Here is a 25,544-nt window from a genome sequence, read left to right as displayed (position 1 = left end):
TGCGTCAGTGCGCGCCCAGATCCAAACCCAGGCCGCCAGCAGCAGAGTGCACGCACTTAACCGCCACGCCATGGGACCGGCCGCGGGTACCAGGATTTTATGGTTCTAAATCTCTGAACACACTGAGGTCCTGAGACTCTAGAGTGTGGGGTTCCAGGATTCACACTGGGGGAGCCCCCCACCCCCCTCACCTGAGCAGGGGCTCAGCCTGTCTGCCTGCTGGGAACCCCCACCCAGCCGGGAGAGGCAGTCCGGGGACCAGTTCTCCAGGCCCCTTGGTTGCCCAGCCCCCAACCAGCCAGAAAGGTGCGGGGCTTCGCTGCAGACCTGGGCTCTGGCCCACAGCAGGTATGTAAGGCCCACCGCGTCAGGGCCCACCGAGGTCTCCTGTCTTCTGCCTTCCATGCTGCTCTCCCCGGGCCTAGCTGCAGTGAGGCCGCGTGAGAAGGGAGCAGGGTTTGGTGTTAGACACCTGGGCTCCTGGCCCCACTCTGCTGTGGACTTACCGTGAGATCTGGGACAGGTCGCCCCTCTCGGAGCCTCACTCTCCTCTCCCGTCAGAGGGAGGTGACAATATCCCCCTGGGGCCTGCTGGGGTCACGCGGGACAGTGTGTGGAAGTGCACACAGTAGGTGCACAGTAAAGGGTAGCACTTATATTATTAGGACCACCCTTTCTGAGAGCCATTCTGGGTCTTTGGTCTAGTGTCCCCATCTGCTTGTCCTGGCTGCTTTAAAGGTTCCACGGGCTGTAGGGAGCCCGAGGAGGGAGAGCTCCCTTCCACCCAGGGCACTAGGGAAGGCTCTGTGGAGACGGCTGTGAAGGCTGAGGGGGAACAACGGGGAAAATGAGATTCCAGGCCTGCGGAAGAACAGCAGATGCCCAGAGGCAGGCCTAGCAGTCAGGCTTCAGTATCCACGAGTGGAGGAGTGGTCTGCTTGTGACGGGAGAGGAGGGAAGCCCAGGGAGTTGCAGGAGATGTGTCTGGAAGAGCCACCGGGGACCTGGGTGAGGGGCCTTGTATGCCAGGCCAGGAAGCTGGCGGTGGGTTGTGTGGGCCATGGGAGCCAATGAAGGCTGTGCAGCAGCGACAGCCCTGGGCCTGGGAGAGAGCACACTCCAGGGGCTTGTTCAATGGAGGCTGAGTTTTCTGCAGAGATGCTAGCAGGAGCGACGCCCTGGGAACCCCTCAACCCCACCACCAGCCTTCAGCCCCTTATCGACTCTGTGACCACAGGAAAGGCCCTTCCCATCTTGGAATTTCCTCATCTGCTAAACAGATTGAGAGACCAGAAGACTTATCTTGAGGTTCCTTCCAGCCTGTGATTCTGTGACTCTGGCCACTGTGCTGGTAAGCTTTCAGGCAGGGACTTGGAGGATAGCCACACAGCCCTCCCTCTTCCCACCCGGTGATGGGTCCAGCCTCTAGAGGTACGTCCACGCCATCCCACCCCCAGGTGCCTGCTTCACGTCACCAAATCCCACCAAATCGAGGCTCTGCCCCAGTGTCCCCAGCTGGCTCTGGGCAAGGGAGTGCCCTCCCTCAGCGTTTGCGTCTCCTCTCACATACACAGAAATTCAGGTTACAACGTTCTCTTGCATCCTGGGTCTGGTGTGGTCACCCCACAACCAGAGCAAGATACAGGTGATTAATATTAATAACTGCTTCCACTTTGGGGGACTAAAAGGGGGCCAGAGGCCGAGGATACCCCTTCACTTCTTCCTGAGTGCCGCCCACACGCCAGGAAAGGATGCTGAGGCTCAGAGAGGGACAGTGCTGTGCACACTGAGAGCCTGCCCCCTCGAGACCCTGTCTACACGTGGCAATAGCTGGGACTCCCGGCTTTCTCCCATCCCCTGGCTGTTCCTTCTCAGCCTCTGCCTCTCTTCCTCTTCGTCTCCCTGTGGAGGTCAGGCCTTGGTCCCCTTTGCTTTTCTGTCCCACTCCTTAGTGACAATGCCTAAACGTGCATCGCAGCCCCGGCCTCTCCCCTGAACTCCAGACTCGACTCTCTGCCCATCTGCTCAGTATTTCCACTTGGGGCGAACTGAGATCACAATCCCCATGTGTCCCATCTGAACCCCAGCCCTCTCCCCGCCCCATCTCAGGGCTTCCAGGCGCTCGGCCAAGTCCCTTGCAGTCTTTTCTGCTCCTCCTTGCCCTCACCCCCACCTCCATAAAGAGGACAAACCCTGATGGCTCCACCTTCAAACCCAACAGGAACCCAACCCCTTCTCACCACGCCCACTGCAGCCTGCCTGCTCCGGGCACAAGGCTGGCGGCCTTTCCCAACCACCAACCTTATTCTCCACTGTGCCCATTTTACAAATGGGGAAACTGAGGCTTAGGGAGGGGAAATGCCTGCCCCATAGTCACACAGAAAACCCACCAGGGCTGGTGGAGCCTGGGTCTACTACCTCCTCCCTGAGGTCTGCGTACCCAGCTCAGGGGCAGGTTTTCTCTGGAAGCCAGCTTAGCGGGTCTGACGACACCACTGTGCTATGCACGCCTGCCTGTGTGTCCCTGAGGAACGAAGAATCTGCCAGCTGGGTTTATGTTTCAAGACGTCTGTCCTCGCCCTTGACCAAGAGATCATACAGGGAGATGGGGCCAGAGCCGGGTGGGGGTTGGGGGGAGACATCAATCGGAAGCCGCCATCCTGGAAACCCGAGAGTTGGCCCGCCTCCCCCCCCCCTCCGGGATCTCCCAGAAACTGCAGGGCGGGCCAGGGTTCGCTCAGCATTTATTTCACACAGCTGGTTTTAAAAAGCTTGTTTAAAATATAGATCATTATATATATATATATTTATATATATAAAATACATAAAGAGGACTTGAGGCAAGCCACCCCAAACACAAAGCTGTTTTATAAATATTTCTGTAGCTCCCACATCCCAGAGGAAGAAAAAAACAAAACAAAAAAACATTTACAACCCAAGCTAGTGGTTCCATGTGGCGGGCCCAGCAGGCCCGGACCCTGGGGTGGGCCGGGGGTCTTGAGGGCTGGGCCTGCAGAACATTCTGAGGAGGGCAGGCGGACCGCCCTTCCCGGGAGGCCGGCGTCTCTGGCTGTGAAAGGTCAAGTCCACACCAGTCTTGCCAAACCCATGTCCCCGGCTCCTTAGACCAGGCTGGAAGCAGCAAATGGGCACTCCAGGGGCTCAGGCTGCCAGGTTATTTTTAATCTTGTCGGTGTTCTTTGATGTCCCGGCCCTCACTCCAGGGCGGCCAGGCCTCTGTTCCTGGTGGCTTCCAAGCGGAGGCAAAGCACAGGCCACCTCCCATGCCTGGCATCTGGAATTCACAAGCAAAAACCCATGGGCGTCTCCAAGCCCCGGGCCGGCCTCCGAGGGTCCCCAGGAGCCCATCTGAGCCCCCGGGCAGGCCTCACTTGCACACGTAGCGCTCCACAGTGCGCTCACACCGGCGACAGGTGACGTAGCAGCACCAGTGGTACTTGCAGTGGCACCGCTCGACCACGCGGTCCGTGTAGGGGTTGTAGCCGCGTCCACAGCACATGAGGTCGCAGCTGTCACTGCCGTGGGACGTCTTATTGCACTGCCTGCAGGGGAGGGGAGGTCAGTGAGCGCTGGGTCACCCCAGCCCCACACCCAGCCAGACAGCCCCCCACCCCCACGGCTGCACTCAGCCCCTTGGGAGGTGTTGGGGTCTTTGCAGAATTCTAAATACCCCTCTCCCCCGAGGGCACTTCACTCAGCCCCGTATTTCTAACACGCATTTGTCAAAATGATGGGGTGTTTTGTTTTCTTGAAGATGTCTTTTTTCTGTTTCTTCTACTTCTAAATACTCAAAAGAGCCTCAAACCACTCTAAAAGTCCTATCTTCATATTCACTCTCACCCACAAATGTGAGATCGTTTTTACTTTTAGAATCCAAGGATGAATCCTGGAACAGACAAACGGCATTGCCTGTGAGACAGAGTGGGTGTCTGGCACTCTGTGTGATGAGAGGGAGGGTCTGTCACCCATCTGTCCCCACGGGCCAGGCACCTCCCTCCAGTATTTTATCTTATTGGAGGCAGTGTCCTCGGGGCAGTGAAATTATTACACCCATTTTATAGGTGGTAACAGGCTCAGAGAAGGGCAGAGGTCTCCTCGAGATCTCAGGGGAGTCTTTGGATGAGCAGGGCTTAAGCTCGGAGTCCTGAAACCAAGTCCAGTGCGAGCTCTCCCTCCCTAAAGGGCAGAGAACCCAGGGGCTGCCCGGGGCTGCATTGCTTCCTGAATCCCGCCCCGTGGGGAAGAAGACATGGCAGGTCCCTCTAAGACCCACATATCCTTCTTTCGCCATCGGTTCCTCTGTCCGGAGGAGAAACATCTGTGAGGCCGGCAGTCCCTCCACCCAGGCTCAGGCTGGACAGGGATGTTATGAGGGGACGCAGCTCGGTCCCCACAGCCACATGGGCCAAGGAATCCCAGAATGTCCGAGATGGGCAAGCCCTAGAGATGACCAAATTCAACTCTCATATTTCCTGATGGGGACACTAAGGCACAGAATGGGGAGGGGACTTGCACAAGGTCACATGGGGTAAGAACTCCTGTGAGAATTCAGGAAGGATTCCTGGAGGAGGAGGGGTCACCTAGGCCATTTCATGGAAGATGAACATGAATCTAAGATGGAGAGGAGAGCAAAGAATGTTGGGGGCAAAGAGAACAAACAGCCTGACCTGACCTAATCGAAGAGGAGTGGGAGAACAGATGGAAGGGTAGGGCTGGAGGCAAGGAGGCCAGGGAGGAGGCTGGGCAGCCACTGAGTAAGAGAGGCCAAGGGCTGAGCTGGGAAGGGGCCATGGGGTGAGAAGGAGGAGAGTGCCTGGAGGCAGAGTCGGGAGGTAACAGTGACCTGCATGTGAAGGCTGCAAGCAGTTCTGGGCAGGAGGCAGGAGGGAACAGCAGGAAGGACACAGCACAGAGCCAGACAGAGCTGGGTTCAAAGCCCCGCTCTGCTGCTTACTGGCTGTGTGACTGAAGGCAAGTCACTTAACCTTTCTGGGCTTTGTTTAGTCACTCAATGCCATTAGTCCCCCTCAGCCTTCTCCTGAAGGTCTCTGGAGACTCCTCTAGGAAAGGGTGGTAGGAAGGAAGCCGAGTTCCATTTTTCTTTCTGGATCCCTGACATGCAATGTCTGAAGACCTGGTCTCCAACCTCAGAGGCAGACAAGGCCTGTGATGGTGCCTGTGGGGGGAGGTGGGAGGGTGGGGCCTGGAGAAAGGGCCAGGGCCCAGGGGAGGGCTGCTGGCTCCCAGGGCACGGGGGCACAGGCTGTCGGAGGGCAGGTTTCAGGGGTGCAGGGGCCTCTGGATGAAACACGACAGAGGGTTGGGGTTTGGAATACTGACTGCTGATGAGGCCTCAGTCCTCAGGCTGGATGTGAGGAGGGCATCTTCCCCAGCTGGGGGTCAGCCTCTAGACAGGGACCACCAGTCAACAAAGCCATTTACATCCAACCCCCTGCACCCCCAATCCCCTAACCTAGGAAAGCTCACATGTCCCCTCCTCCAGGAAGCCTTCCTTGATGTCCAGGCTGGGTCAGGGCCCCTCTGGGTCCCCCTACCCCTGGGCTTGCCTCTCTCACAATCTGAGTACCTGACATCTCTCCCCATCCCAGGCACCTGCCAGCGCTCACGGAATGGGTGCGAGAAGTGACTGTGGTTGTAAGCTACTGAGACATGGGGGCTGTTCGTTACTGCAGAAAAAGCTGACCAGTACAGATGTCCGCAAAGGCATCCCCAGAGGATGGCTGAGAGTTGAGCATGGCAGGACACCTGGTGGCGGAGTGTTCTGAGAAAGCAAGGAGGCGGATGGTGCCACGGGATGGGCCTCCTCATCCACAGTGTGGGGGCAAGTCCTGGGGGCAGAGTGGGGGCAGCTGGGGAGCAGAGGCCTGGCAGCCTCTGGGGGGATGGCGGGGGGATGGGGAGACTGCCATTAATGAGCCCTTCCCGTGGACTGACTGCTCTGCACAGAGGAGGTCTCGGCGAGCATAGAGACGGCTCGGCTCCCTAGCCCTCTCAGGTGTGTGGTATCGTCCCCATCGTCCCCACTGCATGGAGGATGGGATGAGCCTCAGAGAAGTGAAGGGATCTGCTCAGGGTCCCCAGGAAGCTGCAGCATCGGCGGGGAACTGTCCTTCCCCGACACACACACAGCCCCACATGGATCCAGGGAGACCCTCTCCTTGCTCTGGGGTCCTCGGTGGGCTTCCCCCCGCCCCTCTGGGTTCTAGAATCCTCCTCCCCTCAGCCCATCCTCAGCACGCCCATCCTGGCTGCCTCAGCCCAGACTCTCGCTCCTTCCCGTCTCCCTGGCCTGAGCTGGTTCCATCTTCACTCTGCCTGACCCCCTCAATCTGGCCTCCAGATGGGAGCCTGGGCCTCCTCACAGAGCCTGCTGCCCTGGCCTGCGAGGATGGGGCCCCCCAAATCAGTCCCCCTCTCCTGGAGACAGGAACGTGGGTTGTGGAGGAAGCGAATGCTGGCCAGGCACCAACTATGTGCCAGACACGTTCTCAGACACCCTCGCTCTGGGTTCAATATTCTTTTAACCCCACAGAAGACTAGTTTTGTGGAATGCTATTAGGGGCTCCCTAATAAAAGAGTTCCACAGCCAAACACCTCTGGGAAACACCGGCTTAGACAGACCCTTTACTGCGGGATTCCTCCCAGCCTTAATATGTTCTCGTGCCTTGCGAATCACCAAAGTGAATTTCCCAAACGTATCTGATTGCAGAACTGTTTCTAATATAGCATTGCATGACTGGCTCCTTCCAGAACCACCTCTGGGAAATGCTGCTCCCCTGCATCCTCACCAGCCCTGCTCGGCACACAGTAGGTCTACACTCACCACTGGCTCCCTCACTCTCTCCTGTCCTGATGAGGTGATGCAGCCAAGGGTAGGGACCCCAACCCTGGCTCTGAAACTGGGGACCAGGGGGAGAGAGCTGGGGCCCCCGTGAGTGCCTGCATGTTGGGGGACATGGGAGCACCGTCCCCCCACAGAATGCAGGCAGACCTTGCCCTCTTGCTGCCCCTCTGGGAAGCAGCTGCCCTGGTTCTGCCTCCACTCTGTGCAGACCTCCTGTGTGGCCAGGGGCTGGCTGCTGCCCCCACCACCCCTGGTGCCTCAGTTCCTCATCTGTCCAACAGGCAGGCTGTGACATTTATCCATCTCTTATTCACCTGACAAACATTTACCGAGGACCTAGTGTATGCCGGGCAGCCTCTTCCCTCGCCCCCGTCTCCCAGTATAGTCGTTGTCTCTTCCTGTCTATCTCCCCCACTAGGGAGAAGGTGGGGCATGGGCCTCCCACCAGCCTTCATCCCAGAGGGGACCCTTTCTGGGCAAGGTGGGCAACAGCCACTCCCAGAAGCTCTGCAGGGGCCCCTTGGGTCCTGGCACCTCCACTGGGCCTTCCTGGGGACACCACCCTGGACTGGGCAGGGACACCATCCCCAAATGCCAACCGAGGCCCCCCTGTGCGCCTGGCCCTGAGCTGGAGTGGGCACGTACGACGCAGCTGACCCCTTCCTGCCGGGGGGTGTAAGGACGCCCTTACCTGTCCTGTGTCCCGTGGGAGCCCACCTTCTCGTTCTTCATGCAGAAGTCGGGGGAGCTCTGCAGGTAGACGAGCTCCGAGTCCTTCACAGGCCGGATGTCCAGGTCCTTGGGCACCAGGTGCTTGCGGGTGCCCATGGGGCGGTGCACGACTTTGGTGGCCGACAGGTAGCGGGTCTTGAGGTCAGCGGCCACATCCCGAAGCTCCTGCAGCCCCTTCCAGCAGGTGCGGATGGAGCAGGAGCCAGAGACCCCGTGGCACTTACACTTCATTTCCAGAGAGGCGCGCAGAGCCTGTGGACAGGGGAGGGCGTCGGGCTGGGCGGCCAGGGCCCGCTCCTCAGCCTGCCCGGGACCCTGCCCCACCCTCCTCGGGCCAGGTGCTCTCAGGGGATCATCGCCTGCTCAGGGCCTCAAGGGACGGGGTTTTTTGCTCTAAAGCTGGGGGGTGTTTTAGCTCCTCCTCCAACCTGGGGGGCAGCTGGGAGGGGCAGAAAGACCAGCATGTGCAGGGACAAAGGATACCATTTACACACCTACTGTATACCAAGTGCTCTAACACACAACGTGGCTTAATCATCGGGACAGCCCTACACGGGAGGCATCTTTACTTTCCCCACTGCAGAAAGAGGAAAGGAAGGCCCAGAGAGGTAAGTCTCATGCCCAAGGTTGCACAGCTAGAAAATCCTGGAGCTGGGATTTGAACCCAGGTCTGAGGGTGATTCCAAAAGCCATGACTTTTAATTGTTCCACGCCTTTTCTCTCACACAAACCAGGGCTCCCTAAATGCTTGCTGGAAAAAAAAGAAGAGAAGGAAGGGAGGGAGGGAGGAAGGGGCAGGGGGTCAGCACACTGAGGCGCGGTCCCTGGCCTGGCTGGCCTTTCCCTCCACTGCTTGGTGACCCTGAGCAAGCCACTTCACCGCTCAGCGCCTCTGTCCTCCCCTGTGCAGAGTGGGCAGTGACGGCCACCTTGCAGAGTCGTCGTAAGGATCCAATGAGATGACATATGTGACAGTGTTTTGTGAACTGTAAAAGTTAAATCAATATTGGTTTTGAAAAATCAGTCTACGTAACAATTATGGCAGAGGGGGGAAGTCTGGGCTCTGGGATTGGGGAGACTAGCCCTGGCTTCAGAAGTCATTCTGTCCCACCATCTTCCCGGGGCCTCAGTTTCCCCATGTGTACCGAGGAGCCTTTCAGTTCTGCATTTTACCCCCCACTTCTCTGCACACAGGACTCAGATCCCTCTGCCCAGGCCGGCCCTCCTGCTGCCCCGTGCAGACAGCTACAGGGGTGGATGGGTCTCCTGGGCCTGCCCCCTGCATCAAAAAGATGGGGAAACTGAGGCACAGAGAGGGCAGGGACTTGCCCCAAATCCCTCAGTGATCAGTGAGGGAGCTGGGCAAGGGCTCAGGGCTTCCCCCCACCCCCCCAATGCCAGGAATTAGGGAATGAGGGAGTCCCTTTGGGCCTAAAATCCGGAATTGGCTCCACAAAGCCTGTGGAGAGCACAGGAACGAAGCGAACCCTCCTGCAGGGCACGTTCAACCTCCCAAGGGCCTCGAGGTACTTCTGAGTCATCCAGGAAAGTAAAGTATGCTTGTTCCTCAGCTCAGACGGCAGGGAGGGGCCCAGAGCTCACTGACGCCCTCAGTGTGTCAGCCCTAAACACATGGTGTCTGCAATGATGGCTTTTAACCTGCACAGGCCTGCGGCTTACGGGAGGGGAGGACGCCTTCTTGCAGACTGCCCCAGGGAGGGCGGGTCCACGGCATCTGGGCTCTAGGAACAGCCTGATGTGCCCCTGAGGCTGAGGACCCTGTGTGGACTGCATTGCGGGAGGGGATGGCTGTGCCCCTGGCGGCATGAGGCTCAGGCCTGGCCGTGGGGGGAGTGGGGCTGGGTTCTTGGGCTGGGGCCAGGTGAAGGGCTCCCGCTGCATTTCCAGGGGTGAGGGGCAGGCTAGCAGGGCCGGGGGGCAGGAGTCCTGGGTCCCTGGCCAGGCTCTGCTACAGACCCACAGGGTGAACTGGCCTCAGTTTCCTCAACTGTGCAAAGATGGCCTGGACATCCTAGAATCCTTACACAAGGGAGCCCAGTGAGAGGAAGGCGAGGACCTGGAGTCCCATAGAGTCGGGCTCCATCACACGGTGTGTCCTAGGTCAAGCTACTTAGTTTTTTCTGCCTCACTTGGTGGCTCTGCACAGCGGGCCTAATGGGCTGCAGAGAGGAGGTCGTGAGATGCCATTGCACCCCACGCTCTGCCCCTCCAGGACCCCGTTCCCCGTCTGCAGGGAGGGGTAACAGCACCTCCTCCCAGGGCTGTTCTGTGGACCACAGGAGAGCAAACTAACCAAGCACCTGCCACAGTGTCTGGCACACAGATTGGTATAAAGTTGGGTTTTTTTAATTTTTGAAAAATAAAACAGTCCATTCATTCACCTGCACGTTCACTCACCATACCTCCTATGGAATGAGATGAGGAATTAATGAAACGTTGATAATCTCAGAGGCTGAGGGGAAACTGTTTTGGGAGGGGGGGTGGGTTTTGGAGCTGGGAGGGGGTCCCTGTTAGAGCGAGGGAGCCGGCTCCTTAGGCCAGGGCTTTCTGTGTCCCACAGCCCCCTCCACATCTCCTCCCACATCAGCCTCAGCGCAGAGCCCCACAGGAAGGGCCCGAGGAAAATGGCCGATGGGGACTACAGCGAACCAACTCACCCCATTTTATAGACAGGAACAACTGAGGCCAGAGAGGAAGTGACTTGCCCAATGTCACACAGCAAGTTTAGCGCCAGAGCCAAGGCGGGAACTCAGAGCTCCTGACTCCTAGCTCAGTGCTCCTGCTGCTCTGCCAGCTTTCTCCAACCCAAATCCCGGTGGACCCCCTGGAGGAGCAGGAGCCAGGCAAGCCCCAAGTGGCTGGAGAGGGAAGAGCTGGGGGAGGAAGCGTCAGTGTGGGTGGATGGGGCCCATCCCCCCGCCACCCTCTCCACTGGGGCACACCGGGTGGCCCTTTTCCGCCTATTGGCACAAGCACAACCATCTGGGGTGGGTGGTTACCTGTCTCCCCACTTCACTGTTGTGTAGACGCATCAGTTTATTGGCTTGGGATCCTGTTTTTTTCACCTTCATAGGAGCATCGGAAAACTTGGCCCCCATGAGGAGCCCGTAGCTGAGGTTGTCCGCACATCCTCCCCAGCGGTTCCCGGGCCCGGGTGGCTCACCTGGCACGGGGCCGCAGGAGCAGCCGGGCAGGTCGCCGGAGGTGCAGGCCCGGGCGATGGCGTGGCTGATGGCAGCCGCCGACAGCGCATACACGAAGGCGGACTCCCGGGTCCCTGCGGGGCGGGGAGGCGCAGGGTCAGGGGAGGGATAGGACCCCACCCAGGCCTGAGGGCCTCCTCCTGGCCCCTACCCACCTGTGGGGTCAGGCAGACGGGGCTGCAACCAGGAGGGTACACGTGGAGGATAGCACTAGGGCCGTGAATCTGTCACCCTCATCCTCCCACAAATACTTGTGACTTGCACACACGCACACTCATGCCTGCACAGCCCCGCACACCCTCACTCATACACTCATGATTCTGTCCTTCCACCTGTCTGCCCTGCACTCAGTGTGAGGGGCTGCTTTAGAGAACTGAAGGCCCAGTGCCTGAGCTCTTCCAAGAGCTCATGACCTGATGGCAAGACGAGTGTGCAGAGAGCCTGCTGTGGGCTGAAATGTGTCCCCCAAAAAGACATGGTCAAGTCCTGACTTGGGACCTGTGAATGTGACCCTATTTAGAAATACGGTCTTGGCAGTTGTAACTGAGCTAAGATGAGGCCACACTGGACCAGGGTGGGCCCTAATCCAATGACTGGCGTCCTCATAGGAAGAGGGAATTCCAGCTACGGAGACTCGCGGAGGGAGGAGGCCACGTGATGGGGCCAGAGACTGAAGGGATGCTACGAGCCAGGGAAGGCGAGGACCACCCACAGCCACTGGACGCTCAGAGGGAGCAAGGAAGAGGCCTCCCCCAGAGCCCTCAAGGGAGCAGGCTCGGCTGACGCCTCAATTTCTGACCGCTAGCCCCCAGAACTGCGAGACGACCCATTTCTGTTGTTTGAAGCCCCCGGTTTGTGATACTTTGTAACAGCAACCCCAGTAACCTCCCGCAGAGCCCAATGCACCTCAGCTGTGCGGTGCCTTGCCCCCGGGGCCAAGCAAGTCACCTCCGCTTCTCAAGCCTCAGTTTCTTAACTGCAGAATGGGGATGACAACACCTACCTCGAAGGCTTGCTCTGTGGAGTTCAAATAATTCGGGAAGGAAGGAAGGTTTGCCAAACGTTGCACAAACATTAGCTGTTACCGTGTGGGGGAGAGATTCAATCTATTGGGCCATTTCTGCCTATCAAAAGTCTCCCTATTGTACATGGGACCCCCAAATCACCCCAGAAGCCACCTCCTCCAGGAAGTCACCCCCACAGACGTTCTCCTGTCTCTACATCACTCGGTGCCTCTCTCAGCAACTTCAGTTGGCAGGTCTACAATTACCTGCGGCACACCTGTCTGCCCCAAGGGTGGACTCCCCTCCCAAGAGCCTCTCTGACAGCACTCATTCCTTCATTCCTGCATTAGGGTATGCGTGCATTTGTACTGTCATTCAGGCTTCCCTGCCCCGGTATATTCACTCACTAAACGTTTATTCATGCATCAGTTCACGCCTGAATGCCCACATCTATGATTAATTCATCCACCCATCCATCCACGCCTGTATCCTTCTGTGTTTCCATCCATCATCCATCTATTCACTCATCCACCCACCACATACCCATCCATCCATCCATGCACCGGTGAATTCACCCACCTATCTAAACACACATGTATTTATGTGTGAATCCGTCCATCCCACCCGCACGCACTCCGCGGGCCCGGGCAGCCCCCGCCGGCCCCCTACCTCTCTCCAGGTCAAGCAGGTAGTTGGGGGCAAGCTCGATGGAGGAGCAGTTCCAGCGCATGTCCGAGAAGGCCCTGCGGCAGGCCTTCATGACCTCGCGGGCGGCGTGCACGACGGTGTGCATGAGCTCCAGGTTGCTGCGGCATAGCTGCACCTGCGCGGACACCAGGCCCTCCAGCTGCTTGCAGTGCTGCGTCTGGTTCAGCGCCAGGGCCGCCGGCGTCCTGGACAGCGCCCTGCACGCCACCCCACGGCAACAACCGAGGGAGGAAAGACCGGCCGTGAGGGGCCGCGTCCCCCTGCCCCAGCCTCTCCTCAGCGGGCTCTGGGAGCCTTTGCTGGAAGGGGCCAGGAAACCAGCAGGCAAAGAACTGTCCCAGCAGAGCAATGTCCCCCTCCCACCCCGGTGTGACCTTGGGCACATCACGGTCCCTCTCTGGGCCCCCGGCCCTCATTCGTAACAGGATCACAACCTCCATCCTACCTAAGCTTTATTATAATTATACTAACAATAAATAGTTTTACAGTTCACAAAGCTCTCATATCCATCGCTTGATTTAGTTCTCACACAGCTGTGAATTATTACTCTTTACTCAACATTCATTCAGCACCGAGCACCTATATGTGCCAGACACTGTGCTAAGTGCTAGGTTATTCTAATCATTAGCACAACCATACATACGATTAATTGAGCACTCACTACACGCACGTGAGTGAGGAGCTTCCCATCATGGCTTCGTTTGATTATTAAACTCGTTCATTAGGCTGTAATGTCCCACATACACGCAAGGGACTGCCATGAAAGGATTAAGGAGCCACTCAATTTTGTGATAAATCTGACTTAGTCATTAACTTGCTGTGTGACCTGAGATAAATCACTGTCCCTGTCTGGGCCTCAGTGTCTGTACTCGGAAACTGTGTTTCCCAGAATGGGTCCCAGTGAGACACTTTGAAAAAAGGGATCCGTGGTCAAGCCCATTTGGGGAACATGATGTACCATGTGCCCCCCTTGGAGAGTAACAATGCACACTTACATTTTAAAGGCCCTGAGAAGTCCTGCAGCAAAGCGACAGGTTTGGTTTTGTTTAACTCTGGAGACTGCTGAGCACAAAGCCCTTTGTTCTGGAGCACTGACCTCATCGGTGCTTTGGGAAATGCTGGCCTAGGGAGTCTCTATGACACCTGGAGATGTCATAGGACCTAAAAGCTTCCCAGATCCTGGCTCTGGGAACTGGGATGCCAAGACTCCAGGACCAGGGGTCCATCCTGGATCTGCCTTTCTCCCAGGCCTTCTCCAGGTACAGACGGCTTCAGGCAGTACCTCCTCTCAGCGCAGGCAAGCTCGAGAGACCCCACAGCCTTCAAGGGTTCCACAGAGACCTGCCCCTGCCCCTGAGCCAGCTGGCCCTCAGCAGAGAGCAGAGAGCTTGGGGGGACGGGGGCAGGAGAGGCCATTCTGCAGCCACAAGTGCCGCGTGCCCTGCCTGCCATGCCCACAGTAGTCCCCACCCAGGTCAGGGCTAAGACTGGGTGAGGCCGAGATCTGGGGGGAGGCAGCCCGTTGCCAAGGGAACAGCACGACTCCCGGCTGGCTGTCACTCCCCTTGTGACCTTGAGCAAGTCACTAACCTCTCCTCTCCCAGCGACCCCCCAGCATCTCCTGAGGGACTAACTCAGACAGGGTGGTCCCTGCTTCGCCCGGGCTGACACGTGTGGTCGGTGCTCCGTGATGGAAGCCACCACGATTACCGCTGGGGCTGTCTTTCCCACCTGCGGGCAGCCTCCCGCACCCACTCGGTCATGGCCAAGCTGCCACCTGACATTCAAGGCCCCTCAAAACCCAAGGGTTTTTCTCCATGCCTTCTCCAGCCTTTTATCCTTTCCTCCCCGTGTTCTAACATCTGGCCACATCAGGCTCCTAGCTTCTCTGACTGCCCTCCCACCATGCCTTTGCCCAGGCTTTTCCTGATGCCAGGAATGCCCTTCCCCTGCTCCGTACCTAAACGAGTAAATGAACTTGATCTATTTGCGGAAGGAAGATGTCTAAGCACCAGCTCTCCCCCAGACTCATTTGGTAATGAACATGACACAGATGCTCAACATTAACGGCTGCATAAACCTATCAACAGTCACAGGGCAATGACCCAGATGTTCCAGCTCACGGGCTGGCCCAGGGAAGGGCACAGGTTTCAGGCACCAGCTATGTGACCTGGGTAAGTCACCCAACCTCTCTGGGCCTCATAGTCCTCATTTGTTATAATTAATGATCATTTCTACTTCAAAAGGTGATGGCAAGGCTTAAATAAGATAATGTATGTAAAGTATTTGGAACATTCATGACTGGGATCCTCCTGCTTATTGCTGGGTGAATCTTGGACCAGAGGGAATCAGAAGATCTGGGTTCTAGCCCAAGCTTTGCCCTCTGTGTGCTGTGCAATCTTGGGCAAACTGCTGCCCCTCTCTGAGCATCAACTACAAAACGAGGACCCCAGAGGCCTGCAAGGGCTGAATGAGATGCTACATGCTGCATCAAGTCCTAAGAGGTTAGTTGACTTCCTGCTGTCTCTCACTCACTGCCATGCCCCACCCATCCTACAACTCCACAGTAGGGAAATCTTCCCAGAGGCCTGGGAAGCAGACCCGGCGGCACGTGGGCATGGCCTGGTAGCCGCGGTTTGGGTGACGCAACCCAGCCTGCCTGAGATAGACTGTGGGTGTCCCCGGCAGTCTCCCCTCATTGTGACCCCTGGCCCAGCCCCACCCCCAAACCGCGAGCAGGGGAACGTTTAGTGTCTCTGATGCTGGCGTCCAGCATGGGGCAGGCCGCAGAGCAGACCTCAGGCATGGTTTCTTGACCTAACCTGAACCATCCGGTCCACCCTGGCCTTCTGACCACCGAGGCCCGCCTACGCCAGGACCCCTTCTGGGGAGCCCATTGTCTGAATTCCTGCAGTCCGTGCGGGGTGAGCTGTGACCACACAGAGGCAGGGGCCGTCCCCTGGGTTGTCAGCCCCTCCACCCATCTCCCCCCAGTAAACACCGTCCACACATGGGCTCCCACGAGGGCCCTGCACCCCCTTTGACAGAGCCGTTGACAGAGGGCATTGCACGCCTCATCCCCTCCTCACACCCCCAGAGGGACGGCCTGGGCGAGGTGACCATCCCTCTCTGTACAGAGGAGGACACTGAGGCGCTCCAGGGCCCGGGAGCTCCGCCTCTCCTGACCCGTCCTCCCCCAGACCTAGGTCGGCTCTCTGCTGGGCTGGGGGCCGTGCACACCCAGCCTGTCCCAAGCCCGCTCTGCCCTTCACCTCACCCAACTTCCCTCCTTCCCTCGGAGCCAGTTTCTGTTTCTCAGTGGGAGGATTACAGGAGACACACGAGACACCCCCGTGTGGTCCCAGGCACACGGCGGGCAGCGAGGCAGGGTGACCGCGTCCAGGCCCCTTCCCTGGGCTCCTGCTCAAGCCCAGAAGTGTGGTAACGTGGCAGAGCCATTCCTGGGGAGCTCAGTTTGGGCAATTCCTGACTGCCGGGTGCTGTGACTCCCAGGAGGGGTGCTCTGTGCTCCTGGTGCCTGGGGTCTCACTGCTGGGGACCCCGGGCCACTCTGGACTCAGTCCATCCATCTCTGGAGTCACCAAGCATCGGCTAATTCCAGCTGCTGGTGAAAGAAGGCGCTCTGGGGGAACCCCGGTGAGGATACCCCAAGATGAGACTCCGACTGCCTAGGTGGGTGGAGGACAAACAGGAAGCATCTGGAGGCCCCTGGAGGGACAGGAGCGGCCTGTGTGGGGTGGAGGAGGCCCCGGCGCCGTGTGCTGGGGAGGCCGGCGCTCGGGAGGGAGCGCGCAGGCCGGGAGGTGAGGAGGCGGGAGGCCGCGGTTCCACTCCTGAGGAGGGCCGTGCGGTCATCTGGTAATTAGTGGTAATGACCGTTTCTAAGTAAGTCCCCCCCGGGAGGTAATCAAGGATTAGGGCGGGAGGCAGGGGAGTCACCCGTCTGGACATCTCGTGGGCCTGCCTCCCTGCAGCAGACCCCTAATTGAAAACATTTTGGTTTATCTGGGGGTGAGGGCACGGGGGAGAGGGTGGATGAGAGGACAGGAGGGGACAGAGAGTTCACAGGCGAGGCCTGTGCCAAGGGCTCTGCTGAGGGTGCTGAGGTCTCCCCGACTCAGGAGCTGGGGGCTCTTCTGGGACCGGCTGGAGGGCAGAGACCTGGGTTCCAGTTCCAGCTCGGCCACTCACCCGAGATGCGACCTCGGGCAAGTCACTGCCCCTCGCCAGCCTCAGTTTCCCCATCCCATCGTGCAAGTGGGGACAATGGGGCACAGATTAGGGCAGGACCCACCTAGACTTGAACACAGCTGGATCCCAGGCGAGGACTCTTTCCCTTCCATTTTAGAGATGAGGAAACTGAGGCTCAGAGAGGCAAAAGCAATTGATCTGCCCGCAGCCTGGATTGGGCCAATGACGGGGCAGAGCTCAGGCTGGGACCCAGGTCCCCCAGCTCAGGTATGCTGCTACTTCCACCGGCTCTGCAGCAGCCGTGTCCCTTCTGGAGTCTCCTGGGACTCTTCCTTGGGAGGCCTGGCCCCTGAGTGGGCAGCAGGCCTGGGGCAGCCCAGAGAGGCTGGGGCCGCCTTTATGGGTGCTCCCGCACCTAAGGCAGCCAGAGAACGGGGTGAATGGCCCAGCTGGGTCCCTGACACTCTCTGGTCTGACAGTCGCCCAGCACCTGGCCTGGGTGGGAAGTGAGGAAGAGGAGGGGTCCCCCGGGTTATTTCTGGTCAGGGGCTTCCACGGGCAGCCGGCTCTGACTCCCTCTCTCTGACCCCCATGCCACCAGGAAGCTCAGGCTGCATCCTGGGTCCCCAACAGGTGGGCACTATGGGTCACTCAGCCACATCTGGTTTCAGTTCCACGTCAAATGCCCCCTTCATCTTCAGCTCACTTTCCAAGGCCCAGGGCAGCAGCCCCCGCGTCACTCCTACCCAGCGACAACCCCAGGACAGCCGAGCCTCCTGGATGCGTCCCCAGCCTCCCACCTGCACTGTACACTGACGGCCCTGTTGCCAACTGTCCCGTGGCTCCCTGCGACCAACAGGCCACAGTGCCAGACAGCTGACTCCAGATCCTGCCTCTGCTGCCTACTAGCTGTGACACTGTTAGTCAGAGATCCCCCGTGCCTCCACTTCCTCTTCTGGTTAATGGGGGCGATAGCAGAACCCCCCTCACAGGGTGATTCGGAGATTTAAATGAAACAATGCACATAAAGCACTTAGAACAGTGCCTGACCTGTAGCATATGCATATACAGACATACACATATTTACATACACACACACACACACACCCCGTTGTTCTTAAGCTCCACTCCCTCTCCTGCTTCCCCCACTATCTTCAGCTCCAGCAAGAGTTTAACCACTATCATGAAGTTTGGCTTCATGGAGCCCGTCTGCCTGGGCTCTGATCCCACAGCCGCCATTAACTAGTTGTGCGACCTTGGGCCAGCTACTTAACCTCTCTGTACCTTAGTTTCCTCATTTGCAAAATGGTAGTGATAAGAATATCACCTCCCTCCTAGGAGTATTATCAAAACTAAGTGACTACAGCTCTTGGAACAGTGTCTGGGATCTACCAGGAGGCTCCTGTATCCCCGGGTTCTGTTTTCCCCTCTAGGCTTTCGGCCCTGCTGTTCCTCCCGCCTACGACGCCTGCCTGCATTTCCTTCTTGGCCTTCAAAATCCTACCTATCCTTCAGAGCCCAGCCCAACGTCACCTCCCCTAGGCGGGACAAACTGCTCCTCCTCTGGGCTCCCACGCTCCCTCTCCTAGGACACAGCCCAAAGTCCACTTTGTATTCTTTACACGTCTGTCTCTCCCGAGAGGCTAGGAGCGCCTTTAAGGCAGACCCCGAGCTGCACCTGCTTCTTGGGCAGCCTGGGCCATGCAGTGGGGACAGCATGGACTCTGGGCTTAGCTAGCTGTCTGTTCTAGGCCCAACTGGGCCACATGCCAGCGCAGGGGCTTGTGCAAGTCACACACTTCTCAGAGCCTCAGTGTTCCCCGTGTGGCACGCGAATGTCAGCAGTGTCCCCCCAGGGCTCTAGGAGCAAGCCCACTTCTCGGCTCTGATGCTGCTGGTGCTCTTAGCAAATCCTCTCCCTCTCTGGTCATTGGTTTCCTTATCCGCACAATGGTGGTGGTGGGCAAGGAGGGTGTGGACTCCCTGATCAGAGGTTCCCACCAGCTGGGACAGGGCCAGGACCAGCGGTGGAAGGAAGGTGGTTGGTTTCTCACAAAACTCATCAGGAGCAGCCGAGAAGAGCTGGAGCCCCAGGGCCGAGAGGCTGCTGAGCCCGGGCTTCCCCTTACAAAGAAGAAAGGCGAGAAGACGGGGCTCCTTCTTGAATCGCCAATTAATCGATAACTCAGCCCCACAAGGGGCAGGGCCGGTGACCTCCAGACTGTTTGCTGCTGGCCAAGCCACTATCGCCCTGTCTTCCAGCTAATCCAGGGACCTAACTCACAGCTCCCCCCCAGCCCCCACAATCTGCCTCACCCCCCCCACCCCCGGCTTATCTGCAAGGCTCCCCGCCTCCTGCCCCCCACCCCAGAGGTGTCCTGTCCTGGACTTTGCCACCTCTCAGGGAGCCCCTGCACCAAAAGTGCCCTCCCCCCACCGCTTCTACCCCTCAAACTCCCAGAGACTCCCCAGGCCCAGCCTAGGGGCACCCCTCCTGAAAAGCGTCCACAGGGCCCCAAATATGTGCCCCCCACCAGGTGGTCTCCCCTCCTCTGGGCCCTCACGGCACCGCCCTGGCCTCTCCTAGGGCACTTGGAGTTATTTACGGCCTGGGCTTATCTCCTCCAGCCCAGAGGGCAGCTCCTCCAGGAAGGGGCTGGGTTTTACTCCTCTCTCCCCGGCCGCCCGCACCGCCCACAGCCCTGCACCGAGCAGGCACTCCCTTCTGCTGCGTGGAAGGGCGCCTCTCTCTCCCACTACCCTCCGTGAATAACTTGTGTCTAAAGGAAGGCCCTTCACATGTGCACAGCATCTGACAGTTTAGGAGGCTCTTGCATGAGCCGCTTCTCATCTGATCTCAGCGAGGGAGAGATCCCTTACCCTCCTTTGACAGAGGAGGACACTGAGGGTCCCAGAGGCTAAGCGACAATTCCCCACGGTCACCCAGGTGGAGGAGTCAGGACTGTTCGAGGACCTCCAACTAGAGTCAGGAGACGGACAAGGAAACAAAATACAGAGCGGGCCCCGTGTGCAGGGCACAGACCCTCTAGATTGGGTCCCTTGACCACGTTGTCTTCTCCATCTGCCCCTGCGGACGTCTTGCGCAACCCTCAGCTGCACAGGACAGAGCAGTTCCGTCGCCCTCCACGCCCTGTCTCGCTCCTGCCTCGCAACTCCCCAGGAGGTAAAGACAGTATTTTACAGAGGAGGAGGAGGAGGCTTAAGAAGAGTGACTTGCCCACGACCCCCCCCGAGCCAACTTCTGCTCCCGGGGCTTGGGCGCGATCGCCGGATTCAGGGGGCCCCTTAATCCGCGCGCACGGGGCCCGTCTTGGTGGACGACGGGTCCCTACTTACAGCCATTTGATGCCGTAGCAGACGCCGGTCTGGAGAGCCAGGGCGAAGAGCAGCGCCTCGCAGAGCTGCGGCCGCGGCCTCATGGTCGCGCGGCGGCGCGGGGTCGCAAGGTGGAGAAGCCGCCGGAGTCCCGCCGCGCGTCCTGTGCGCACGCCGCCTGCGGTCGGGAGAGCGGGCGCTGGTGAGGGCGGCGCGGGCGGGGGCCGCGAGGGGGGCGTTGTATTCAAATTACAAAGGAGGGTCGGGGCCCTTCCGCCCCGCACGGCCCGGGACGCGGCGGCGTCTGGCTCGAATTAGGCGCCGCCGAGCGCGCCCGAGGGCGTGTCCACTGAGCGCGGTCCGGCCCGGCCTCGCCTTTGCGCCCGCGGGAAGCGAACGGGGCGCCAGGACCAGAGACACCCGGCGGAGAGGGGCAGAGAGACAGAGAGAGGGACAGAGATGCCAAAGACCGGCTCAAAGACACTGAGGCAGAGGGGGAAGCCGGGAAGGACCCTCAGACCTCGGAGGGACGGAGAGGAGCGGACGCGGGGGTCCAGGGCGGAGGAGGAGCAGGTTCGGGCCAGGATCTGGGGTATTATCTCCGCAATATTAATTATTAATTACTGTAGCCCTTGGCAGCTCTTCTTCCCCACTAGGCCTCAGTTTACCCCCTCTGTAAACTGGGGACACAACTGTGATGCGGACACAATTCACCTTTCATAAAGACGTTCACCTAACACGATGGCATTTGCTCCTCCAGCGCCCCTGTGCCATAGGCACTGTCACTGCCCCCATCTCACAGATGAGAAAACTGAGGCCCAGAGATGTGAAATGCGGTTGTTCAGCCAGTGAGCGGCGGGTCCACGCCCGTGTTCTCCCACATCTACCGGGGGTCCGGAGACAGAGAAGATAAGGAAATGGGGGCTTGCTCTGGGCATCGGTTTCACCGTCTGTGAAGGGGAGGATGAGAAATGGGATGGCAAAGGTCTTTGTACAGTGAGGGCTGCTGAGGGTCCCGAGTCTCCATTCCCTCTCCAGCCGTCTCCCTTTGGAGCGTCCCGTGGTGCCCAGGCCAGAGCGCAGGCAAGGCATCCTGGCCTTGGCTAAACAGGGAAGCTCACGGTGCCGGCGCGATGCCGCCTCCGGCCGCCAGGCGGCGTCCTGGGGCCGCGGAGCAGCAGTTACCCCGCCCGCCCGCAGGCAGCAGAGCCGCTTTCTCTGGCTTTTTTTTTTCTTCTTCTTTTTTCCCTCTTCCTTCTCACCTCATTAACTCCCTTCCCAGCTTCTCCCAAATTCACCAACACCTGGCGTTCGCCCGGAGACACACAGGCCCAGACCCTCTCCCTTGGGGAGGAGGAGACAAAGGGATTCCTTTCTAAAAGATTTGGGGAGCCAAAAAAAAAAGAGGCGTCCGCCTTAGTGGGGGAGCTTGAGCGGGAAGGGGGCGTTCCCCTCTGGCTGTGTGAACTTGGGCAAGCCGTCCACCACCTCCAACCTCGGTTTCTCCTTCCATAGAAACGAGGGGCTGAACTTGACCGCCCCTCTCCTGAGCTCTTCCCAGCCTCCCCGCGGTCTGCCGTCTCTAAGCGCCCCGTCCTAGGTTTCCGCGATTACGCGTACCTGTGTAGTGTGTGCGTGCACGGGTGTGCCTTAAGCGCGCGCGCGCGCGCACACACACACACACACACTTGAAACCCCACTGTTTTCTGAAGCCTTCCAGCATAACCCAGAGGAAGGCAGGGAGAAAATCCTGAATTACATTTTTTCTCTCCTTCGAAGAGTCTCCCGTCCTTCGAAGAGTCCCCGCTAAGCGCCTAACAGAGGCGCTGGCTACAAACTTGCCGAGTCAAGGCTAGGGGTCCCGGCGGGGTTCTCAGTGTAACTGAGCCCCCTCCTCCCCCCCAGCCTGTATCCAAACCCTTTGTCTTACTGGCCCTGAAAGCTTACCACACTCTCGGGAACGAAAAAAATATCGGCTGGAAATGAGGGAGGGGAGAGCATCAAAACGCCAGTCACTGTCTCTCTTCGCTCCCACTCCCTCCCGAAGTGTGGGCTCCCCCCCAAGACGCCCGGAATTCCTGGGTGGGGAGGGGAAGGGGCTGTACGAGGAGGGAGGAGAGCGCGGACTCACAACAGGGGATCCGTGTCCAGCCCAACCCGTCCAGAGAGAGGAGGGGCCGTCCGGCTCACACAGCGCACGGGGACCCAGGCCTCCAGCCACTCCCGGCTCTTTCCGAGCTGCCCCGGTGGTCCCGGGCTTCTCCCTCCGCTGCCGCCCCAGCACGTCCCAGGAGGAGGCAGCGCTGGCCTGGGCCTCTGGGTCCTGACGGATTATTCCTGTCCCGTGTAAGAGCGTCCAGGACAGCCGCGGGGGCCGCTGGGTCACTCTCAGCCTGCGCCCCGCGGGTCAGGGCGCACTCGCCTCCCGGAGCCCCCGGCCCGCCAGGGGGCGCTAAGCAGGGGGTCGAGGTGGGATCCGCAGCTGCCTCCCGCGCCGTGGGACTTTGGGCACGTCCCCTCGTCTTCCTCGGACCCAGTGTCCCCGTATGGGAATGGGATGAGGGGTAGAATAAGTGCCCTCTCAGTTCCGGTCGTTCTATAAGACATCCACTTGCCGTGCTCAGCCAGGAACTGCCCGACCCCTTGCTTCAGGCCCAGCGCGGAGCCTCCCTTGGGTCCAGGCTCGTAGTGGGCCCACGTCAAAGCGCAGTGTCTTTGGAGAGATTAGCGGCCCCTTCCTCCCCGCTGGGGATAAGGTCCAAGCTACCCCGTTTGCAGCGGGCGAGAAAAGGGGCCACCCGGGCTGTGCACCGCGAGCGCAGGAGCTGCAGCCCCGCTCCAACAGGTGGTTATAAGGCTTGAGCTCTGGAAGTCCCTGGAAACCCCGCTGCTAGGGCGACCGCCCCTCTGAGCCAAGCCGGCGGGGACGTGCCGAGCCTCCTCTACTCGGATGAGCCCGCGCTGGGCCGGGAGCAGGCACGGCTCGCGGGGACAGAGTGCCCACGACACGCGTTTAAGGTCGGCGCGGGCACGGCCTGAAGCCTCCCGCTGTGCAGCTCGCAGAGCCACCCTGCGAGCGGGTGACGCCGAGCGACCGCTTCAAGGTTACCTGCGACGCGGAGAGAGGCCAGGCCCGCAAGCCGGCTTGGACCCCAGCTGCGAGTCCTGAGAGATGGGTCTGCTCGGCTGCGGACGACGCGCCGGGCAGCCAGGTCACCCGCGAGACGGGTTATTTGCAAGTGGGAAGGGTGGGGTGGGGGACCTCCGGGCACCTCCCACTACCCCTCTGGAGCCGGACCTGAGCGCCTAAGGACCGTGAGGGTCATGGAGGCGGGAGCGCCGGGAGGTGGGAGGTGTGGGCTCTTGCGCGAGCTCAGCCAGATGTTCGGGGCGGTTCCAGATGTGCCTCCGGGCTGGGGACCGGACTCTCCTCCTCCCCACCCCCAGCCTGGAGCTCAGGTCTGTAAACAAACCCTCGGTTCACCCCCTTTCCCCGCTGCTCTGGGAGCCGGTCTCCAAGCGAGGCGTCCGCCCCCACCCCTCAATTCGGTAGGAGCCGCGGTAGTTCCCTGCCTTTTGCCACCCTCTCCGGCCGCGCCACACACACCCTCTGCCGCAAGATCCAAGTCCCCCACCCCCGGGATGGCTCGGGCATGACCTCATCTGCGGGCCGACTGGGAGGGAGGGGGTCGAATCGGGGGGTGGGGGGGTGGTGGCGAACGGGGCCAGGAAGGCTTGCGGCGGGCCGCAGGAACCCCACAGCCACCTCCATCACTTATCTGCGTAAAGCGGCGCCCCCAGCTCCCCGCGGCTGCGCTCCGTAAGGGAGATTCCTCGGAGTGCCGCGGAGCAGAGGTATGGAGGAGGGCTTGGTTTGCTTATCCAGAGTGGGTGCCCAACGGGGTCGCGCCGTCTCCTTCGGACTGGGCGCCCCCCGCCCTAGCAGGTCCCGGCTGAGCGCCCGCCCGCGGCCACTGCTCACCTCCTGGAGCGCTCGCCGGGCGCGCCCTGAGTGCCCTGCTGCCCGGCGGGCCGGAGAGCGGCGAGCGCGGCCCCCAGCGGACCCGAGCGCCCTCCGGGCTGGGCAGGCAGCGGCAGCGCCCTCTTCGCGAAGCGGCCGGAGAAGGACGCCGGGATCCGGAGGAGCGGCGGCCGGCTCGGGTCCCGCAGGGACTGTGGCGCGGACTCAGGCTGCTCTGGGCCTGCCTCGCCCGCTCTCCGGAGCTCTCCTCCTCGCCCGGCACGGTCTCTGGCGCGGGCCGCCCAAACTGCTTTATAAGGCGCGGGCAGCCGCTTTGATCCGCCCACGTCAGCGCGCCGAAACCCCACCGGGTGGCTCCAGCCGCGCGCCGGGGGCGGGGGCGGGGTCCCCGCAGATTCCACGGACCCGCGGCGCCAGCGGCGCAGAGGACTTCGCACCCTGTTGAGTTACAAAGGGGGGACTTACTAACGACAGCTGGCGTTTACTAAGCGTGCCTGCTGCGGGCCTACTGCATGCCTGCGGCGCGTGGGCCCAGGTAGGGCCGGTTTCTAAACCTTGCAGCAAGCCGGGCAAGGAACCCCAACCGTCTGGTTTGACAGAGGATGAAGCCAAGGCTCAGAGGGAAGTCCCACTTAGGTGTCAGTCTGAGCCCGGGCGAGCATCACTAGGTGCCATCTTGCAGCTCGGTTACTATGGGCATCCGGGGTCCCAAGAACTGTGTTGGCGTCCTAGTCTGTCCTTTGTGGGGTCATCTCTCCAGGCCTCTGGTTCTAGTTCTGGAAAAGGGATCAACCATCCTGAGATTTCTGCGGAGAAGGGAGGCGCGAGGGCTCTGTGCTGCAAAGCGCACTGTAAACCTTAGGCACCGAGAAGATGGGTGTCCCAGCCTCTAGGTTGGCTGTTGGGGAGCCTTCCGAGCGCCTTGCCCTCCGTCCTCAGGGGACCACCAACAGAGGACAGAGTTTCAGAAGGGAAAGGGGACTAGAGAAGTACTTCCTGCGGTGTAGACCTGGCCTAGGGCTGGGGCTGTGTTTCTGGGGTGACTTCCCTGGGACTGGTGGGGTGAGTGTGTCCATCCCCTCCCACCATGTCCTTCCTGGCTGACCGTACACCTCCTCCTCCATCTTCCTGCTGAGTCAGGGGCTGAGGTTTCCATGGCTTCTGTCTCCCCCCACCCCAGGGGCCTCAATCCCAAGGGTAATCTAGTTCATTAGTAGAAGGGGAAACATAGACTTAGTGAAAAGGGGCTTGTCTCAGGTCCCAAAAAAGCCCTGGTACTCTTTTCCCCATTCTTTACACCCATAGGCTGCCCCGACCTGGCTACAGGTACCTCCAAATACAACACCCACATCTGGGCCACAGCCATACAAGCACCCCTGCAGATGTACAGCCAGTCCCCCCAGCACACAGGACTGGGACATATCACCCCACAAACGGTCACAACACTCTCAGGAGACACT

The 25,544-nt window shown here is 59.8% G+C and overlaps 1 protein-coding gene across 4 annotated transcripts; it reads right to left on the bottom strand.

Moving 5' to 3' along the window:
* Positions 1 to 2,725: 2,725 nt before the first annotated feature.
* Positions 2,726 to 24,322, bottom strand: WNT11 (Wnt family member 11). Of its 4 annotated transcripts, none has more exons than XM_058545577.1 (6): positions 24,085 to 24,322; positions 20,124 to 20,280; positions 12,516 to 12,751; positions 10,639 to 10,916; positions 7,578 to 7,870; positions 2,726 to 3,563 (listed from the first exon to the last, which is right to left on the bottom strand). In XM_058545577.1, exons 2-6 carry the CDS (start codon positions 20,204 to 20,206, stop codon positions 3,389 to 3,391), a joined length of 1,065 nt encoding a protein of 354 aa, XP_058401560.1. In that variant the 5' UTR covers positions 20,207 to 20,280; positions 24,085 to 24,322; the 3' UTR covers positions 2,726 to 3,388. The 4 variants fall into 4 exon arrangements, with proteins under 4 accessions (XP_058401560.1, XP_058401562.1, XP_058401561.1 ...); XM_058545579.1 differs by lacking the exon at positions 24,085 to 24,322 and adding an exon at positions 23,212 to 23,545; XM_058545578.1 differs by lacking the exon at positions 24,085 to 24,322 and adding an exon at positions 22,234 to 23,163.
* Positions 24,323 to 25,544: the final 1,222 nt, after the last annotated feature.

The sequence above is a fragment of the Diceros bicornis genome, chromosome 7 (assembly GCF_020826845.1).
Source record: "Diceros bicornis minor isolate mBicDic1 chromosome 7, mDicBic1.mat.cur, whole genome shotgun sequence".
NCBI classification, from domain to species: domain Eukaryota; kingdom Metazoa; phylum Chordata; class Mammalia; order Perissodactyla; family Rhinocerotidae; genus Diceros; species Diceros bicornis.
This window is presented reverse-complemented; position numbering and strand designations above follow the sequence as displayed.